Raw genomic sequence first — 17,296 nt, forward strand, 5'->3', positions numbered from 1 at the left:
GTGAACGGTCAATTCCCGTGAAGAGCGTCACGAGCTCAGCCTATCTGTCCTCCATCCGCCCTTGGTGTCGCAGTACACAGACATGTTGCTCCGCATGTTGCTGGGCCTGCTGGGTCTTGATCTCCTCGAGGGTCCCCTTCATCTCATTGAGGGTGGACACAACCTGGCTCATGCCCGTGGTGTCCTGCCGGCATGTGTCCATGATGCTTCTGACATGGGCATATACCGGTTCCGCAGCCAACTGGTCAGGCTCGCGCCTCCGCCGTCCTCCACTCCCACCACCCCTGCCCACTTGCGCCTGGCCTGCCCTTGTGGGCACATCGGGTCTCCGGGACCCCTGAGGGGTGGCATTTGCGTTGTCGCCTGCTTCCTCCTGGGTGCCCGGTACACCGTGTCCCTCCTGGTCGGCCTGGCTGCGTTGTGGTGGTGGGGCAGGGATCCTGGGTGTCTCCTGGGATGTGGCAGGAGTGGGGGTGGTGGTTGGCCCAGTTGTACCTGACGCAGGTGCTGCAGGTGGTCGGACACCAGAGGGGCCAGGTTGGTCGGGGTCGTCCACAGAGTGGTGAGAGTCGTCGCTGCCGGTGGGGTCGTCATCCCGCAGAGCCGGGTCCTGTGAGTCTTTCCCCCCAGTGTTGGGGGGTGATCCACCACGTTGACCTGTGTGTGTGAGAGACAATGTTATTAGTGTACCATGCAACATCCATGTTTCATTAGTTTCACAGTTTGCACATTTCCTCTGGGTATTTGGATATGTCTTGCATTCCACTCACAGTGCACTTGTGCATGAGTATGTCCCTTGTCCACAGCTTCTGAGACTTTACCTATGTGTGACACAGTCTTACTTGCTGCGTCAATTGTGACTGCAGTCAGCAGTGGAGTGGGCAGGTGTGGCAAGCCATGCATTGGCGCCTTCCGTGTTGCACTGTACGTGGGCACATGGAGTTGTTCCACACACTTATGTAATGCAGGTAGCTGTCGTTGTGCTCGTGCACAGGTTGAGACATGGCCCAGTGTTTTGCCATGGAGAAGAGAGGGGGATTCATGCACTGGCCACCCTTGTCTACATGCACGCAGTCCACCTGCTGACGAGCAGACATTCCCACAACACCCAAGGCTGGATTGTTCTCCCTGTGTATCCCTTTCTCACTCCCTCTCTGTCCCCCTCTCCCTCCCTCCCTGTGTCAGCCTCCTCCTTCTGTCCGTCTCCCTGTGTCTTCCTCCCTCTCTCTCCCCCTCTCCCTCCCTCTGTGTGTCACCCTCTGTCACCTCAGCCCAGTTTCCTAGGCACACACTTTTTGCATATCTTTGAATGGCCCTTGGCTTGTTCATGTGAGTGTGTTTGTGATCTCCAGGCACCCATTGGGTGTATTGTCTGTGTCTGCGCTGCTGCTGTGGTGGTGTGTGCTGCCACTCTTTCACAGTGTTGGCTGTTGATTGGCTGCTGTCATGTGCAAAAAGGTGCCTTCAAGCCCATGTCTTCATGCTAGGCGTGCGCCATTTGCAGGCAAGTCTTTCCTGTGTGGGGACACACTGTTTGTCTGGGTGTGACCTCGGCCATATGGGCAGAGGGCATTGCTGTCTGTTTCTGAGTTGCCCTATGTGATTTTTGAGGCCCACACTCCCACCATCCGGGTTCCCGTGTCTTGTGTTGGTGTTTTCTGTGGCCTGTAACTTGGGATTGTCCAGCTGGGTGCATGGGGCATGGTGGCACTAGTGGCATGTGCGTGTTTATGGAGTGTGGTTGGGTCATGCGAAAGCTTGGGGTGGTTGCGTGCATGATTGTGAGTTTGGTTGTGGATGACGTTCCCCCCATGTGAGGTGAGTTGTTTGTGTACTCACCAGGCTCTCGGAGTCCTTCTACTCCGTCGATTGCCACCACCGGCAGTATGGCCATCACCCTCTCCTGGTTGTGGTCGTCGGTCATTTTGGCTCGGACCCTCCTCCGCAGATCGTACCACCTGGCTTGGCATTCCTGCCTGGTCCTTCTGGTGGCTGCAACAGCATTCACAGCATCGACGATCCTCTGCCACATGGCTGTTTTGTCGGAGAAGCTGGTCTGTCTGACCAATGTTCCAAAGAGGTGTGGCTCGACTCTGAGGATTTCATCGACAAGGACCTCCAACTCTCGGCTAGTGAACTTTGGATTCTTGTTAGTGGGCATGGTGAGGGGTGTGGGTGTGGATGGTTGTGGGGGGTGTGGATGGTTGTGGGTGTGTGGGTGTGGTTGTATGCGTGTGTGTGTGAATGTGATGAGGGGGTGTTTGTGAAGGTGTGTGTGTGAAGGTGTGCAAGTGTAAGGTGTAGTAAAGGTTCAAGTATGGTGCTGTAGGTTGTGTGTGGGGTCTGGCAGCAGTGAGTCTGTTGCAAAGGCTCATGGTTTGTGTCTGTGGGCCCTTTTTATTGGTCCATTGGTGGGTGTGGCTGTGTTTGAACTTTGGGTGGGTGTGTTATGAGGAGTGGTTGTGTTTTGGGCCTCTGTTTGGAATTTTGGCAGTTGCAGGTCAGTGAATGTGTTGTATTTGTGCTTGTTGGACATGTTTTGTGGCTTTGTGCCATTCGAATAGTGTATTCTTGTGTTGTTGTGCTTTGTCCTGGTTGTGTACGTGCATTTTTTGCGTGTGTACGGTGTGTACTCTGGCAATTTTGTTGTACAGTGCTGTCCTTGTGTCTGGCTTGGTTCGACTCGTACATGCGCGATGTTGTGTGACGGTGCTGGTGTTGGGGCCTGGGGTGCGCTCAGTACTTAGAATGTTGGGGTGGGGGGTACGCTCCATACATACGCGGGTGGGGTACGGGTCGTACATATACGGTTGTGGTGGGGGTACGGGTCGTACTTACACTGTTGGGGTGGGGGGTACGCTCCATACGTACGCGGGTGAGGGTACGTGTCATACATGCACGGTTGGGGTGGGGGTACGGTCCGTACATACACGGTTGGGGTGGGGGTGCGCTCCATGCATACGCGGGTGTGGGTACGGGTCGTACTTACACTGTTGGGGTGGGGGGTACGCTCCATGCATACGCGGGTGTGGGTACGGGTCGTACTTACACTGTTGGGGTCGGGGGTACGCTCCATACGTACGCGGGTGAGGGTATGGGTTGTACTTACACTGTTGGGGTGGGGGGTACGCTCCATACGTACGCGGGTGGTGTTATGGTCCGTACGTACACTGTTGGGGTGAGGGGTACGCTCCATACATACGGGGGTGGTGTTACGGTCCGTACGTGCACTGTTGGGGTGGGGGGTACACTCCATACATACGCGGGTGAGGGTACGGGTCGTACTTACACTGTTGGGGTGGGGGGTACGCTCCATGTATACGCTGGTGTGGGTACGGGTCGTACTTACACTGTTGGGGTGGAGGTACGCTCCATACATACACGGGTGGGGGTACGCACCGTACATACACGGGTGTACATACACGGGTGGGGGTTCGACTCGTACATACATGGTATTCATACACAGGTGGGGGTTCGACTCGTACATACGGGGGCTGGGGGGGTGTTGGGCGCGTATGCGGGCACATGTCTCCATGGATGCTATGGGAGTTCGGTGCGGACGGTGTTTTTTCCATACGGTTGTAACATCGGACGGGTTTTTTTCCATACGGTTGTAACGTCGGACGCACTGGATGGATCGTACTTGCGCGGTCGGACTTCACTTTTCACATTTGTACGGTAAATCGTCCGAGGACGTGTCGGACACATTTTCCGACCCGAGGACGTGTGGGGAAATATTCCCAATGCGATTCGTATGGACTTTTTCCCATGCGAATCGTACTTGGCAGTTTGTACGGCACTTGTACGATTCGTACGGTAAAAAGACCGGATACGAGTCGTACGGGGATTTTTTTTACAGGATCGTAATCGGCACCTAAGTATAAGTTTATAAAGATAAAAAAGAAAACATTATACCTTGTTCAAAATAATATTTACTATAGAAATGCTGCTGTTGCTGAAAATCAAATTTGCATTGAGAACCATACATTACCACCATGTGGACAGATTGAAAAAGTAGATAGATCTAGATTTGAAGAAATGTTATGAACACTATAGCATCCACCCTCTGCATTCTAAAGTGGTAATTGGTGATGCTCTTGAATTATTGCAAATTAAGCGAGCAAAAGTGAGTCCCTTAAGTGTCTGGGAAAAAATCTTAGAGGTTTTTGTTTCCAGCAACTGTTACCCGCTGGAGTAGGTGGGTGCAATGATGACTGCCCAGTACAGATACCTGCGGCTGAATACCACTACACACGATTATACTATTTCATCTTCTGTTTGAGAGTGACTTGTCTGGACTTTCCTATGCTGTGAATCATATATTGAAGACAGGAGCAAAGCCTTAAGATTTTGTTAATGAAGATGAAAACGTGAAATATAACTTAATGGATTTGATGGCATACTAACAGTGTACAAATCAATATTGGTATCATCATCATGAAGAACTCAAATGCATGTTGAGGAACTTAGAAGCACCTACTTGGTTTCTTACAATTGGTTGAGCTGAATATGTATGGGATGATCTGCTTGAGTTTTTGAGAGAGGCAAATATAAATATTGAGGACATTAATGTAAAGATTGCAAGAGAACTTTGCTCTTTGCTGTTTGGGTCCTGCTAATATTTGAAGATATTTAACCATAGATTTTAATCCATGCTGTCTTTTATGTGCAACAAAAGTAGTTTTCCTCTTGGAGATGTAACTGATTATTTTGGGTTTTAAGAGTATCAAGCAAGAGGTGCTCCTCATATTCACGGGCTGTTAAACAATGCTCCAAAATTTGAAACACACAGTGATGAGTATGTGTTCTCTTTCATGTGCACCACCCTGAAATACACTACTGATAAAGGTCTGAGACAACAAGTTTCCTGCTTTCAAACACAGAGATAAGGGAAATACTGCGGTAGAAATTACAAGATCTAAAGAAAAATGTTACAAAAAATGTTGTTTTGGATCCCCATGTCCGTTATTTCACAAGGAATAGTCAACAGCTTTTTGTCTGCATTGAGACATACAGTAACATGGAAGTCACTGAAAAACAGATACAATCTGAGAAGAATAGAGGCTTTGAAATACTTTAATGATTACAATGCAGTCATTCTGAAAATGTTGAATACAAATATAGACATACAATTTATTGCAGACAACTCTATTGCTGTTGCTCGATATGTCAATTCATACATTACAAAAGACTGAGATGAAAGAGATGTGGCAAGAGATTAGTGCAGAAAAGAGGCGAACAAAAAAGTTGTCCAGCTTCAGTTTAAGAATATTGTCAGATAGGGAGTCTGGTACTTATCAATGCTCTGACAGGTTGAGCTTGGCAACTTTATATTCTAAGTTAAGGGGAATAGTTTGTGTATGATTAGTGAGGATTTAGCACTGCCCATAAAGCACACATATGTATGTTGTATCTGTATAGTACAAACCTAGCTGAAATTGACAGGAGCAGGTAACAGGATCAAAGTCAAAGATTATGTGTTGTTGGAAGGCTAACCAGTTTCTATGAATTAAAGAGGACTGTCAATGCATTGTAATATAGTGTACGTTGAAGAGTTGACTCTCTAACCTTTCCCCAAACTCGTTCAGGGTTGAGACAATCGTGGTAGATATGGATGTCATTTCACATTTTTTATGCATAGATGGAGAAAGATTGTTCTTTATTTCCAGTTTCCTGTATCCATTAACTGGCTGCAGATGTTCTAAAACCAACAGAGGTTGGGAGCTTGTCAGCCAGATAGGTCAGTGTACAGGTCCTGAAAGTGTTGAGGATAATGTAGTTGGTTTTCAGGATGCCTGGTCCATCCAAGGGAGTCAGAATCATTTATTCAGAGTGGTCATGTTTCTGTAGATCCTTAATGAGGCATCCTGTGGCATGTGGGGTGCCCATAATTTGATTTCATTATTTGTATAGAGTCGCTTTATTGAAAGAATTGTTTTACTTTCTTTAGTGTAGATAGTTTGTAGCAGGCCCTCTTGATTTTCTTGCTGATGTGAGTCTTGAAGATCGGGTCTATATGTAGGGTGAATCCAAGTGACTTAGCATTAGGTACAATTTCAGGTTCATAATATTGAGCAAGGTTGTCGCTTGTTGTTGGGATTCTATTTTTTGTGGAACTGACCTTTAGGTTGGTGCTTGACAACCAAGTCTAGATGAAATGCCGGCAGAGATTGAGAACTGGATGTCTGGAGCAGCAGAGACTATCAAATTTCCTCAGCATATAGAGGAATTTAAATGCATCCATTGACAAGTAGTCTCCCAAAGAGATCCATGTAGTTGGTTGAAGAGAACAGGAGATAAGATCGAACTTTGAGGGGGTGCATATGATGGGGATCTTCTGGAAACTAAAGATGCTATGTAAACAAGTGGTACAATTTAGGTATGGCAACTTAGTATGGTCTACAGGCCAGATCTCTTATAGGTGTACAACAACAAAGTGTACACATGCTTTAAAGTGGTTACAGAAGTGGGCATACTGATCTCCACTACTGTCATTCCTGAATATTTAATTGTCAAGTGGAAAAACATGAGCTAACATTAATAAAAGATTGACACTTTGGTACTAAGAGAATAGTCCATGCTAGGTCTTTTATAATAATCTTTAGAAAGATATCAAGACCTGAAGGGCCTGATTTGGAGATTAGAGGGTGGAATACTCCTTCATAAACATGGCAGAAGTCTTGTATCAAAATGGACCAGGGTGAAATGCAAATTGGATGCAATCAGTAAAAGTATGAAAGATATCCACCACCTACAGTTCCCTGCATTTATGTGTCCTGATCGTGGATCCTGAGTTTGAGGATACCACCCCTTTACAGGGGGGTAAGTACCAGTTGTACCTTTTACTGATCTCATCTGATTTGCATATCACCGTGGACCATTGCCTGACTATACGCTCATTGTTATTGACTAGTAACCTTAGAGAGGATTAAGGATTTTACACAACACATTTTGTGGATGAGTAGACTGCATTCAGGTAGCCTTTGTTGATATACGTCAGTAGCCCTTAGGAAGTCTTAGTCAAAGATGAAACACATGTTGGCTGTGCTGGTTGTGCTTGGATAATTGTATCTTGAGGCTGTATCTTGATGTATTTTGCACTGTATTAGATACATGTCCAATTTGTGCTGTGTGTTGCTTTAATACAAATGCAATGTTCATATTTATAATGAACTTCACTCAATTACATCTAATTGTCAAATTTATCTTGACATGTTTAAAATAAAACATCATTATTAATCTAAAGTTATTTTCTCATCACATTAAATTGTGAACTTTGTAGCTTAAAGTGTGTTGTGCGCCAGACATTCATTGTAGGTTGTTGTAGGTTATTGCCTTTAGTAATGTCTCAATTACACTTCTTTGCAGCAGGAGTTATATCTGTGGTAGCACACTGAACATTTTTTCTTATTACGGACCACACTTGTTAGGAGGTGTCAGTGCTGGCTGCATATTTCACTTACTGCTATTTTTGTAATGGGTAACACTTCAGTAATCTGTTTATATTATTTCATTTTCTAACCAGTCCCGGAAACCTTGGGGCAAGTGTCATGGTCAGTCCCCAGTTGTCCATGGACTACAGGTTAAGAAATACTGGATACATTTCTGTTAATTACTGTTCTTCACACATGTTTTTGGGCAAATGAGTTAATGTCTAAGGCTGTGTATGAACTTTAAAACTAATTTCATTCAATACTAGAAAAGGTGATCAATTGAACTATTAAACTTTCTCTATTTGCTTGAGATTCAGATTTCTTCCTGTGATCCACCAAAGCAGCAGAATTTCATGATGATGAAAGCTCAGTTCTTCTTTCTCCTCCTCGTCCTTGGTGAGTACACATACATTCTAAAACATATAAATGAGGTGTTGGAGCCAGCAGCATACTTTTTGAGATAAGGGGTTTTCAAGTGCTAAGAAAAAGATGAGGATATTATGGAGGATAAAAATAAGCTCTGTTTTTATTTAATCTGTCTTTTGTACAACTGTTTGATAGCGATTATTGGTATATGAAGGAGGAATATGAAAAGACCCCCGTATATATGTTACACTAAATGCTCATAAGTGCAGTAGATGTGCACATCTGCTTTTACCATCATGAGGCCCTTTGGTATTACAGAAAAGGCCACAGAACTCCAGGAGTGTACTGATGAATGGCTCAGGAGGTCCATTATTCATACCTGGTGTCAAATTTTGAGGTGGGTGGATTACCTATGTGTGTGGTTCTATAAAGTTCTTCCCTTCCTCTGTCAATGCTTCAAAAAGTCTGAGGTGACAAGAGGCTAGTCTCAGGTTAATTTGTGTGCTGGAGGTGAATCTTTTGAAATGTAAATGGGGCAGGGCCGAGCCCCGCCTCTAGCCATCCTGTCAAGGCGGCCATGGGGCTGAAAAAACAAAATTGCTGAGATATCTTTTTCTATAATTTCTCTTCTTCTCTTTTTTTTGGATTCTATCTTTTTTCATTGAATCTCCTTTGTTGGGAAATTGTGTAAGGGGCTATGGAATGTTAAATATGTCCGGAATGAGCATGAATGACTTTAAGCAGTCTATCAACTGATATACATGAATAAAGCACAGGAGGCTGTAGACATGTAGAAATGTGAAACTATTGCCAATTGGGTCACAATATTGTGGAGGGAGAGCTAGTAGAGTGCAGAATTTGTATCAGAAATGTTCATGATTAGTTCTTAAACACACCATGTCACGTGGGTCAGAGTGCGTTAAGAAATGGCACAGATGGGGACACTCAATATTATAGCTGCAATGTAATAAAATGATTACTGTGTAGTATTGCACACTTGAGTATAATGCTCTGCCTGTTGTTAGTTTCAATACACATGCACACATAATAAATGGTAGTGTTTAGCACTACCATACCCACTTGGGCATAATATTGTGATTAATGTAAGGATCAGCACATATGCATATACAAGAAATGAAAGTATTTGCCGTGCAATGAGAATATGTAAAACTGTGGAGATGGTACTTTTTAATATAGGTATGCTCATGAGGTCTGACAATAAGAATGTCCACAATAAGTATTGCAACAAAACCAATATAGGGGTAACAATGACAGGTCTTGTTATGCATCATGTTATGTATTATGCATGACATGGTCCATATGGACGACAGCCAATGGGGAGCTAAATATGCTGCTCTAGCATTCACTGCTTGCCTAATAGGCTATAATTGACAGTAATTTTAGCAATCATATTGCTTGGTAATTTGAAAATGGGTATTTGTAGTATCAGCGACACACTATTGAATCCTAGCTGGGTGCATGATGGTGAACTTAGCAAACAAAAGATTGCATTGACTCTGCCGAATCAGAATACTTCAGGATGTTTTAACCCTTTTGCTGCCAGGCCTCACCCCCATGCCAAGCCTTTTTTGGGCTATTTAGGGTATTTTGGGCTTAGGTCCCGATAATTGTTTGTCCACATAAGGTATCCACACCAAATCTGCGTCTTCTTTTCCAACATCCTGGTGATCCTAAAGGTTTCCAGGGTTTGTGGAATCCCTGGAGGGGGAAATTAGCCAAAATACAGCTAAATTAGTTTTTGGGCATATAAATGGGAAAAAGTGCTACAGAAAAAAGTGTCTGTTTTATTACCTGCAAATGGTATCAATGAAGGGTTTGCAGTGCTAATATCACCATTTTCCAAGCTTTGAGGAACAGGCTGACTTTTGTCGGAAAAGCCCATTTTTTCTATTATTCATGCTTTCAGCCTCTTTCCAGTTCCTAAAATGCTAGCTAAAAAAATTGTGTTTTCCTCACATTTCTGATGTGATTTTTTTAGCTAAATGTAAGTTTTGCAGTCGATTCTTCAAAGGAAAACTTTAGAAGACCCAGTCAAGCCACAACCCCCTGAGTTCCCCAGGTGTCTAGTTATTAGCTGGTTATCATTATGATCACTTTTCTATTGATTTTTTTTTGTTGTGTTGCTACTTTGGCACAAATTCAAGAATTTCTATAAAACTTTCCAAAAAGGTGATATGTTTTAACTAGTTTGTGCAAGGCAAGTGCCCATCAAGCAGGATCCGAGAAAAAAGGGGGACCCTAAATGCAAAATTCCCAAGTATTTTCCATTCTTATTTAGGATAGGTTACAGCAAAAACTGCTGAATGTAATTTCACCAAATTTGGCACTAAGGTAGACCATGATCTGCAGAATTAGTGTAACTCTATTCCACAGTTTTAGAGAAAATAAAAGTGAAAGAAATAAAGAAAAGTGAACTGTTGAACTTGTGGGAGAGTCAATTAAAGAAATAGAGCTTTCTGATTGTCCAGGGAGCTTTATTTGCCTTGGGCCATACTGCAGGAGAGGGACCCCCGAGAGGCAAAAATAAAAAACAACAAAAAATGCAATGAGTCTGCAAGACTCTCGCTGGGATTAAAAAAAATGGCGGCCAGGCCATATTTAGTTAGTATACACCCAGAAGAGCCTACCACTGGGGCTATGTTTAGATAGGAAACCCAGTGGGCTGTGGCGCCCTACACTGACCCATTAAATGCCCTGGGGAATCCACACCCAGGGCCTACATGGATTTTTGTGGAAAGAGGGAGCCTTGCAGCCCCCCTACATGAGCCTCTACAGGGTCAGGTCCAACAGTGCAATTGAGTGGGACTCTCTTGGGCTAATTCCTTTAAGGGAGGGGCCCCCCTCCATGAGCCATTAAGGGCCCTGGACACACAATCCCTCAGGGCCAGCTCACAGGCTATTTCCCGGGGTGCCCACCCTGGGCCATTGTGTTTTCCCCGCCTGCACCAATGTGGGCAGGGAAGCTAATATTGGCTCTTGTTCGGTGGGAGCATTTTTAACTCACTTGCCAAGCAGAAGCAAACATGAAGAGTGCTCCCAACTGGAGGGAGCTTAAAAATGCTTCCACTAACTGGGAGCTGTCTTCAGATTTGTTTCTTTGCCTGCAGTAATGTGAGCAGAGAAACAGATCTGAATATTGCTCCCGCCTGGAGGGAGCAGCATTATCACCTGCTCCCATGGTGTGGGAGCCATGCCAGCTCCCGAAAGATGTGGGTGGGCACCAACATTTGATTTGCCTGGCCAAGGGGATTGGGTCCCCGGGGTTGAAATCAGGCCGAGGAGGGCTGCATGCCCCACCTTTGAATTGGTGGTGGGCCTCAGGTTTGGGGTCACAGGAGCTGAAATCGGCCCAGTAGGTCACCCGATTGCTCCTCCCTGTTCAAATAGTGTTGGGCCCTGGGGAGTGGGGCCCCCAGGCTGAAATTGACTGGGGGGCTGAATGCCCCCTTCCCCTAACAATACTGCAGGGCCCCGGCAGTTGGGGTCCCCCAGGCTAAAATTAGCTGGGGAGGGTAGTCCCATACACCCTCTCATTTGTATTCAAAAGGGTGACCCTGGAGGATGGGGACCCAGAGCATATTAGGCCCCTACCCTATATTTAAATAAGTAGCTCTGGCGATGTGGTCCCAGGGGCTGATAACAGCCCGGGCAGGGGGGCAAGTGCATCCCTCCTCTTTCATTGAAAAAACAACAGCCATGTGGGATGCGCGCTACTAACTATTACTGGTGATTATCTGTGTATTTATTTGTTCAAAATATTAATGTTACCAGTTACTAATTCACCTAACTATAATGTTACTTTAACCTTTGTCATTTTTCAGTGAATTTCTAAAAAATGCAAAAACAGAGCCTGTTTTTATAGCTAACTATAATGTTCCTTTAACCTTTAGTTTTTTAGATAGATAGATAGATAGATAGATAGATAGATAGATAGATAGATAGATAGATAGATAGATAGATAGATAGATAGATAGATAGATAGATAGATAGATAGATAGATAGATAGATAGATAGATAGATAGATAGATAGATAGATAGATAGATAGATAGATAGATACTAGGTTACATTCAAATTGAATTAAGTATTGTGTTATAGTTAATTTTATGCCTCTATACATACATATAATATAATCGAATTAATTACTGCTGATATTGTCCTCAGTTCAGGACAAAGTGGAAAACATGCATACATATCCCTATAATATTTTCTATAGCAATATTTTACATATGACATTTTGATGCTGTAACATGATGGGCTGTGCTGGCTCTGTGCAGAGCCCAGTTCTTGTATGTATGTGCCATCTATATTGAATGCATTTAGCCTGTAGTATTTCAGGTTAGTGCATTATTTTAGACAGGACTGCTCAGAAAGAAGAATCCTGTTCACTGTACTGTCTGAATACCACAACTTGCTTTACCCACTGCAGGTTCATTAAAACAGCGGATCAATCTGCGGGGAAAATCATACCACACTTGCACCCTTCATAAAATATACCTTGAGTGCATGCCATAATTGGTGTAAATTTCATGGTGTATTGCTCGCATATTCTCAAGATCATGTTAACGCATTCCATGTACAGCCTCACTGACTTGCCATTGATGAACTGACAGGATTTCTTGTGCTTTCTATTCACAGATTTTTCCTTGATGTGGGTGAACGGAGGTAAGAATATTTTTTATGCAGGTTTGTAATTTAGCATCTCTAAAATTAAAAGTTGGAGATTATAGATATGCCAATTTGTGCTAAATGGTTATTTTGGTGATTTTCCTAATTTCTCTTTGTTGGGCCCCCGTCCTGCAAATTGTAGTTCCGCACTTGGAATTAGTTCATTGTAAAGCCAGTTATGTTTATAGGTTTTTTAAATTAGAAAAATGGGTTTGTAATGTAGATCCAAAATAAGTTATGATGGATTTTATAATAAGAATCATACATGCCTACAGAGATCCAGCAAATACGAGGATATGAAGTTATCTAAAAGTACTGGTAAATATAGTACTACAACTGCACAGTATTACAAATTACAGTACAAAGATACCACCCTCACTCATTTTCATGACAAATATCAAGATCAGATACATCTTGAGTCTGTAGGTCACCGTAGCAATTAGCTTTTACACATGTTTCCTGTTATCTTTTCATTGGTGCAATCTGTGACTGTTTTAGTATTGTAGGAATAAAGGGATCTCCAAATTTGTTTTATAACAAAGCATGTAATATCAAATAGTCTTTGGTCTGCATACATCATTTCACACTATGGTCAGTTACATGCATTATTTTGTTAACAAAACATTATTTAATATGGAGGGATAATACATACTATAGGCATATTGTGGGCTAAAAACAGTAGTGGTGCTACATACCATAAAAAGCATTGTCAAAATCAGTAGTGATGACTAGCATTTTCAGGTACAACCAGGCCTACTGGTTTGCGTAAGATTATGTGGCAGATAATATTTGAATAGTACAGTATTGGTTAGGTCAATAATTACATGCTATTAGAAATAGAATTATTTTTTAGCAACTGCTTCCCTTAATAAGCATGATCCTGTTATGCCACAAATGCAGTTCTTAAGAGAATCACTGATATCAAAAGAATAGGTAAGAGTGTGTGCTAGGGTCAAGCAGTACCAAATGAACACACCACAATAACATTTACATACCAACGTGATAAACAAAAAGACAAGAAATATTTGACTAGATATGTATTTTTTCATTTTTAGGGAAAGAAGCAAAAGAAAGCTCAAAGTGTCAATTGAAATTAACATTTTATTGCCGATTATGACCTAGGCATGTCAAAATTAATTTGGGGATAGATAAAAGAAACACTCATCAGATATATAATATGATTTATTTTAAATTTAGGATTGAAAATAGAATGCAATTCAATATTATAATGGGAAAATTATATATGTGTTTTACCAATAACACTTAAAAACACTATTCATAAATGTCACATGTCCCAATATTGATCCACCTTCCCAGATCACAAATACACATACAGCAAAAGAAACATAGACATAGAAGATCAGTAATGAGCCTGTAGTAAGTGAGTTTGATACATCTAATGTGGTTAATATATTCCCTTTAGAAAGTGCTTGATGTACATCGGGACAGCTGCCTGTACTGAGACAGGGCAGGGCCTCTATGCAAGCAGGATCTACATTAGCTAAAAAACATACCAATATGGGCCCTGTGCATCTGATGTGTATGCTTTCGTTTTTCAATTCAATACAAACAACATAAAGACACTTGTGGGTTTAGTTGAATTATTAACAAAATGAATGAAACCATCTCTGAATGCAATAACATAATTCAATCTGGTATCTGAAGAACATTACAGGAATAGTAGCCAGAAATCTGGCGCAAATGAAATATACCCTTGAAGAAACACAACCACCTAATGTACCTAATAGATCCAATATAGGCCAACATGTAAATAAAGAGGGCTCTAGTATTAGGTATATGTCTATTACACATATGCCATATCAAGTTAGAATAAATCAAAGTCAAACTACTCTGAAAAATCCATCTTAAAATTAAGTCTGGGTGGTGAACTCCGTTCTGCTCACAGAGTTTGCAGAGTTTTCTGCCTTCCAGGTTACGTGGAGTTCGTGGAGAACTCACTGCGTAGCAGAGTTTGTTTCCTGCTAGTCAACATCAAGTTGGCGAGAGCGAGCGAGGAAAATCCACCTCCCAGTGAGATTTTTCACTGTTCGTGATCATCAACGTCAAGCTGGCGAGCGCGAGCATGGAAAATCAACCTCCCGGTGAGATTTCTCAAGGCGGGTGGTCAGAATTTTCATTGCAAGTGGTCGCGTATGCTCAAAACCGCTCACATTGAGAAACCGTATGTTTGTGTTGAGAAAGCTGCCGCTTGAGTAACAAATCTACTAGAGCAATAGAAAGGAAGCAGCGCCTGCTTGCGTCCACTTGCACTGTGCATGGTGCCGTTCGTGATGATTGCACAGTGCAGACAAACACCCGGTGCTGAAAATCACCACAAACAGCATTAACCCCTTGAGTGCCCGCCCCTTTCCCCGCCCTGTGCCGGGCGTTACATTAGCGGGCGGGGTTTATGACGAGCTGGTCTCGTCATGGGCACAGCGCAACCGCAGCCCATGACGAGACCAGCTCGTCATGGGCACTCAAGGGGTTAATCTAACACGCTCTGCTGGTGGTGTTTTCTTTGCATTTTGTTTACTTTACATCACATCTAGCTGGTAAATCTACTTTCTGAGTGTCTAGAATTAATTATTGTACAATCAAAGAAATTCAGTTTAAAGTGTCATTAAGTAACTACAGAAAATGGCTTCTTTGATCTTCTGTTTAAGATAAAACAAATTACTTTGTGATTTCAAACATAATATTAACAAAGTGATGAGTTACTGATTTTTTAACTTACTACAGAATGCTCATCCTTCAGCTCCTCTGGAAGCATTTGGTCAGGGGGTAGAGGGTCCAATCAGATTTTGATCCTTATGATCAGAGTCAGTTGAGACTAGTCCAGTTTGTTTAAACTAGACCTGGGATAAATATTAATTATGCCCGAGTAATCAGAATATTTTCAGTAATTAATCATTACTTTTGTGATGCCACATTAACTAAATAATGAGATTAGGCCAGATTAAATAAGTAAAAGTAATTTGGGAAAGAATCTTACTGCGGGAGTATATGAGCAATGAATTAAGGGAGGTGGCAGCTGCTGGCTGCTGCTGTTGGTGTACTGAAGCATTTAGAGGTATTTTCTTACCACAAATGCCTTCTCTGGACCATTGTTAGAGCTAAATGCTAAATTATGCTTTTCACTCAATTACAAATAATAACAAGTAATTTGGGGGTAATTATTAATAATTACACAAGATGGAATTACATCAGTTACACCCATCTTGAATGTTCAATTTGTGTAGCATTGCACATGGAATAATAATTTTACGTGATATATGATCATAGCCTGTGCACCACCAGATTTATGTTGACATTGAACATACCCATATGGTAATCCAAATGAAATGCCCTTTCCATAACTGAACGTGTTTGCTTGTGTGTATTATTATACCTCCTCTCTCTAGCTGACATGGTCTGAAAATAAGGTGCAATTATCCAACCCAAAAGGAATATACATTTTCACCCACAAAATGTAAAATCATTTAATGACCTAAACTAATATATTTTTAAAATAGATATGTAATGTTGAATTTTAAGTGAATCCTTGCCAAGCATCCCTCTGTTCTCAAATCTTCTGCTGCAATCCTGTTACGCAAAGCACAATTTCTTAAAATGTAGGAATCTGAGGTATTTACCAAAACCTTGCTACAATATCAGCTATGAAGCCTGCTGTGTTACAAAACTCCTGGATATTTAGAGAGTGGTACATTCTTAATACAATTGATCTATTCTGATTCTGATGGAGGACAAATGATTTATATGTGGCCCATCCATACATCCAATTTTATTTGGGAAAAATTGTAATAGAATAGAAAGCCTCTTTTGTGGTTCCTAATTCAGCTGAGGGATGCAGATAACAAACATGAACAATGTATTCATCAAACATTGTATCTAAAATGCCTCTAGGTTGCCTACCGGACAGCATGCGCTCCCTTGAGCTTTGTGCAGAATAACATGACCCCCCTCCCGTTTTGGTCAGTCTTGAACTTGGGAATTGATAAGGATACCTACCCTCTCTGCAGGAGCACATCTGCAAATTGCATCCCACCCTGCCAATCATGCTTGTTATGCTCCACCAGTTCCCCCCCTGAAGGCACCATGGAAGGCGAGGAAAAAAGCAGATCTGAAGAGCTGGACTTCCCCCGTGGATCTACCTACTGTTTTCACTGCCTCCATGAGGGGTGAAAATACCTCCATGGTAATAGCTGCCACGATGTCCGATAGGTTGGGGCACCAAGTTACCACAGATGCTCTGGAAAAGGCATTGGACTGACCGCTGCTCCTGGGTGGTAGGACCTGAAAACCTGCATCTTGAAATGAGACAATGTATCAAATGAATGATTGAATACTCCCGGGTAATGCCTAGCCTTAAACATCACATTTAGGGCCAGATGTACGAGCGTGGAAATAGTTTTTTGCAACTCGCAATTTGAGAGGTGCTATTTCTGATGTACAACAGTGTATTTCACACTCTTAGTGCTTCCCAATGGGGTGGCAAATTGAGAGGCTCATGAATATTAATGAGCCTCTCACAATTTGCGATCCCATTAGGGCTGGCAGGCCCTCCCAGGTATGGTGTCCTGCTGGGCTCAGCAGACCACCATTTCTGGGACTGCTTTTAAATAAAGGAAAAGGGGATGCATTTAAAAAAATTAATTGAAACGTTTTCATTTATTTTTTACGGGCAGGCAGTGGTCCCTGGAACCACTGCCTGTCCTTAAAAAATATTTAGCCCTGCATTTTCAAAGGAGAAGGGGTCCCCTGGCTACCCCTTCTCTTTTGCGAGAGCATTACCACATTCTTGAATAGG

At 42.7% G+C, this 17,296-nt stretch overlaps 1 protein-coding gene across 2 annotated transcripts in view; it reads left to right on the forward strand.

Annotated features, from left to right (window-relative positions):
• The window catches only part of LOC146809203 (zonadhesin-like), a 155,414-nt gene that overhangs the window by 102,184 nt on the left and 35,934 nt on the right, over nt 1–17,296 (forward strand). For both annotated transcript variants that reach the window (XR_014966375.1, XM_085616021.1), the window contains exons 3-4: nt 7,751–7,829; nt 12,457–12,483. Coding sequence is in view for 1 of the 2 variants with exons in the window: in XM_085616021.1 (XP_085472147.1) it covers nt 7,787–7,829; nt 12,457–12,483 (70 nt within the window). In the remaining variant the exon portion in view is untranslated. The remainder of the gene's footprint in view (nt 1–7,750; nt 7,830–12,456; nt 12,484–17,296) is intronic.

This window comes from Triturus cristatus, chromosome 7 (genome assembly GCF_964204655.1).
Source record: "Triturus cristatus chromosome 7, aTriCri1.1, whole genome shotgun sequence".
NCBI lineage: Eukaryota > Metazoa > Chordata > Amphibia > Caudata > Salamandridae > Triturus > Triturus cristatus.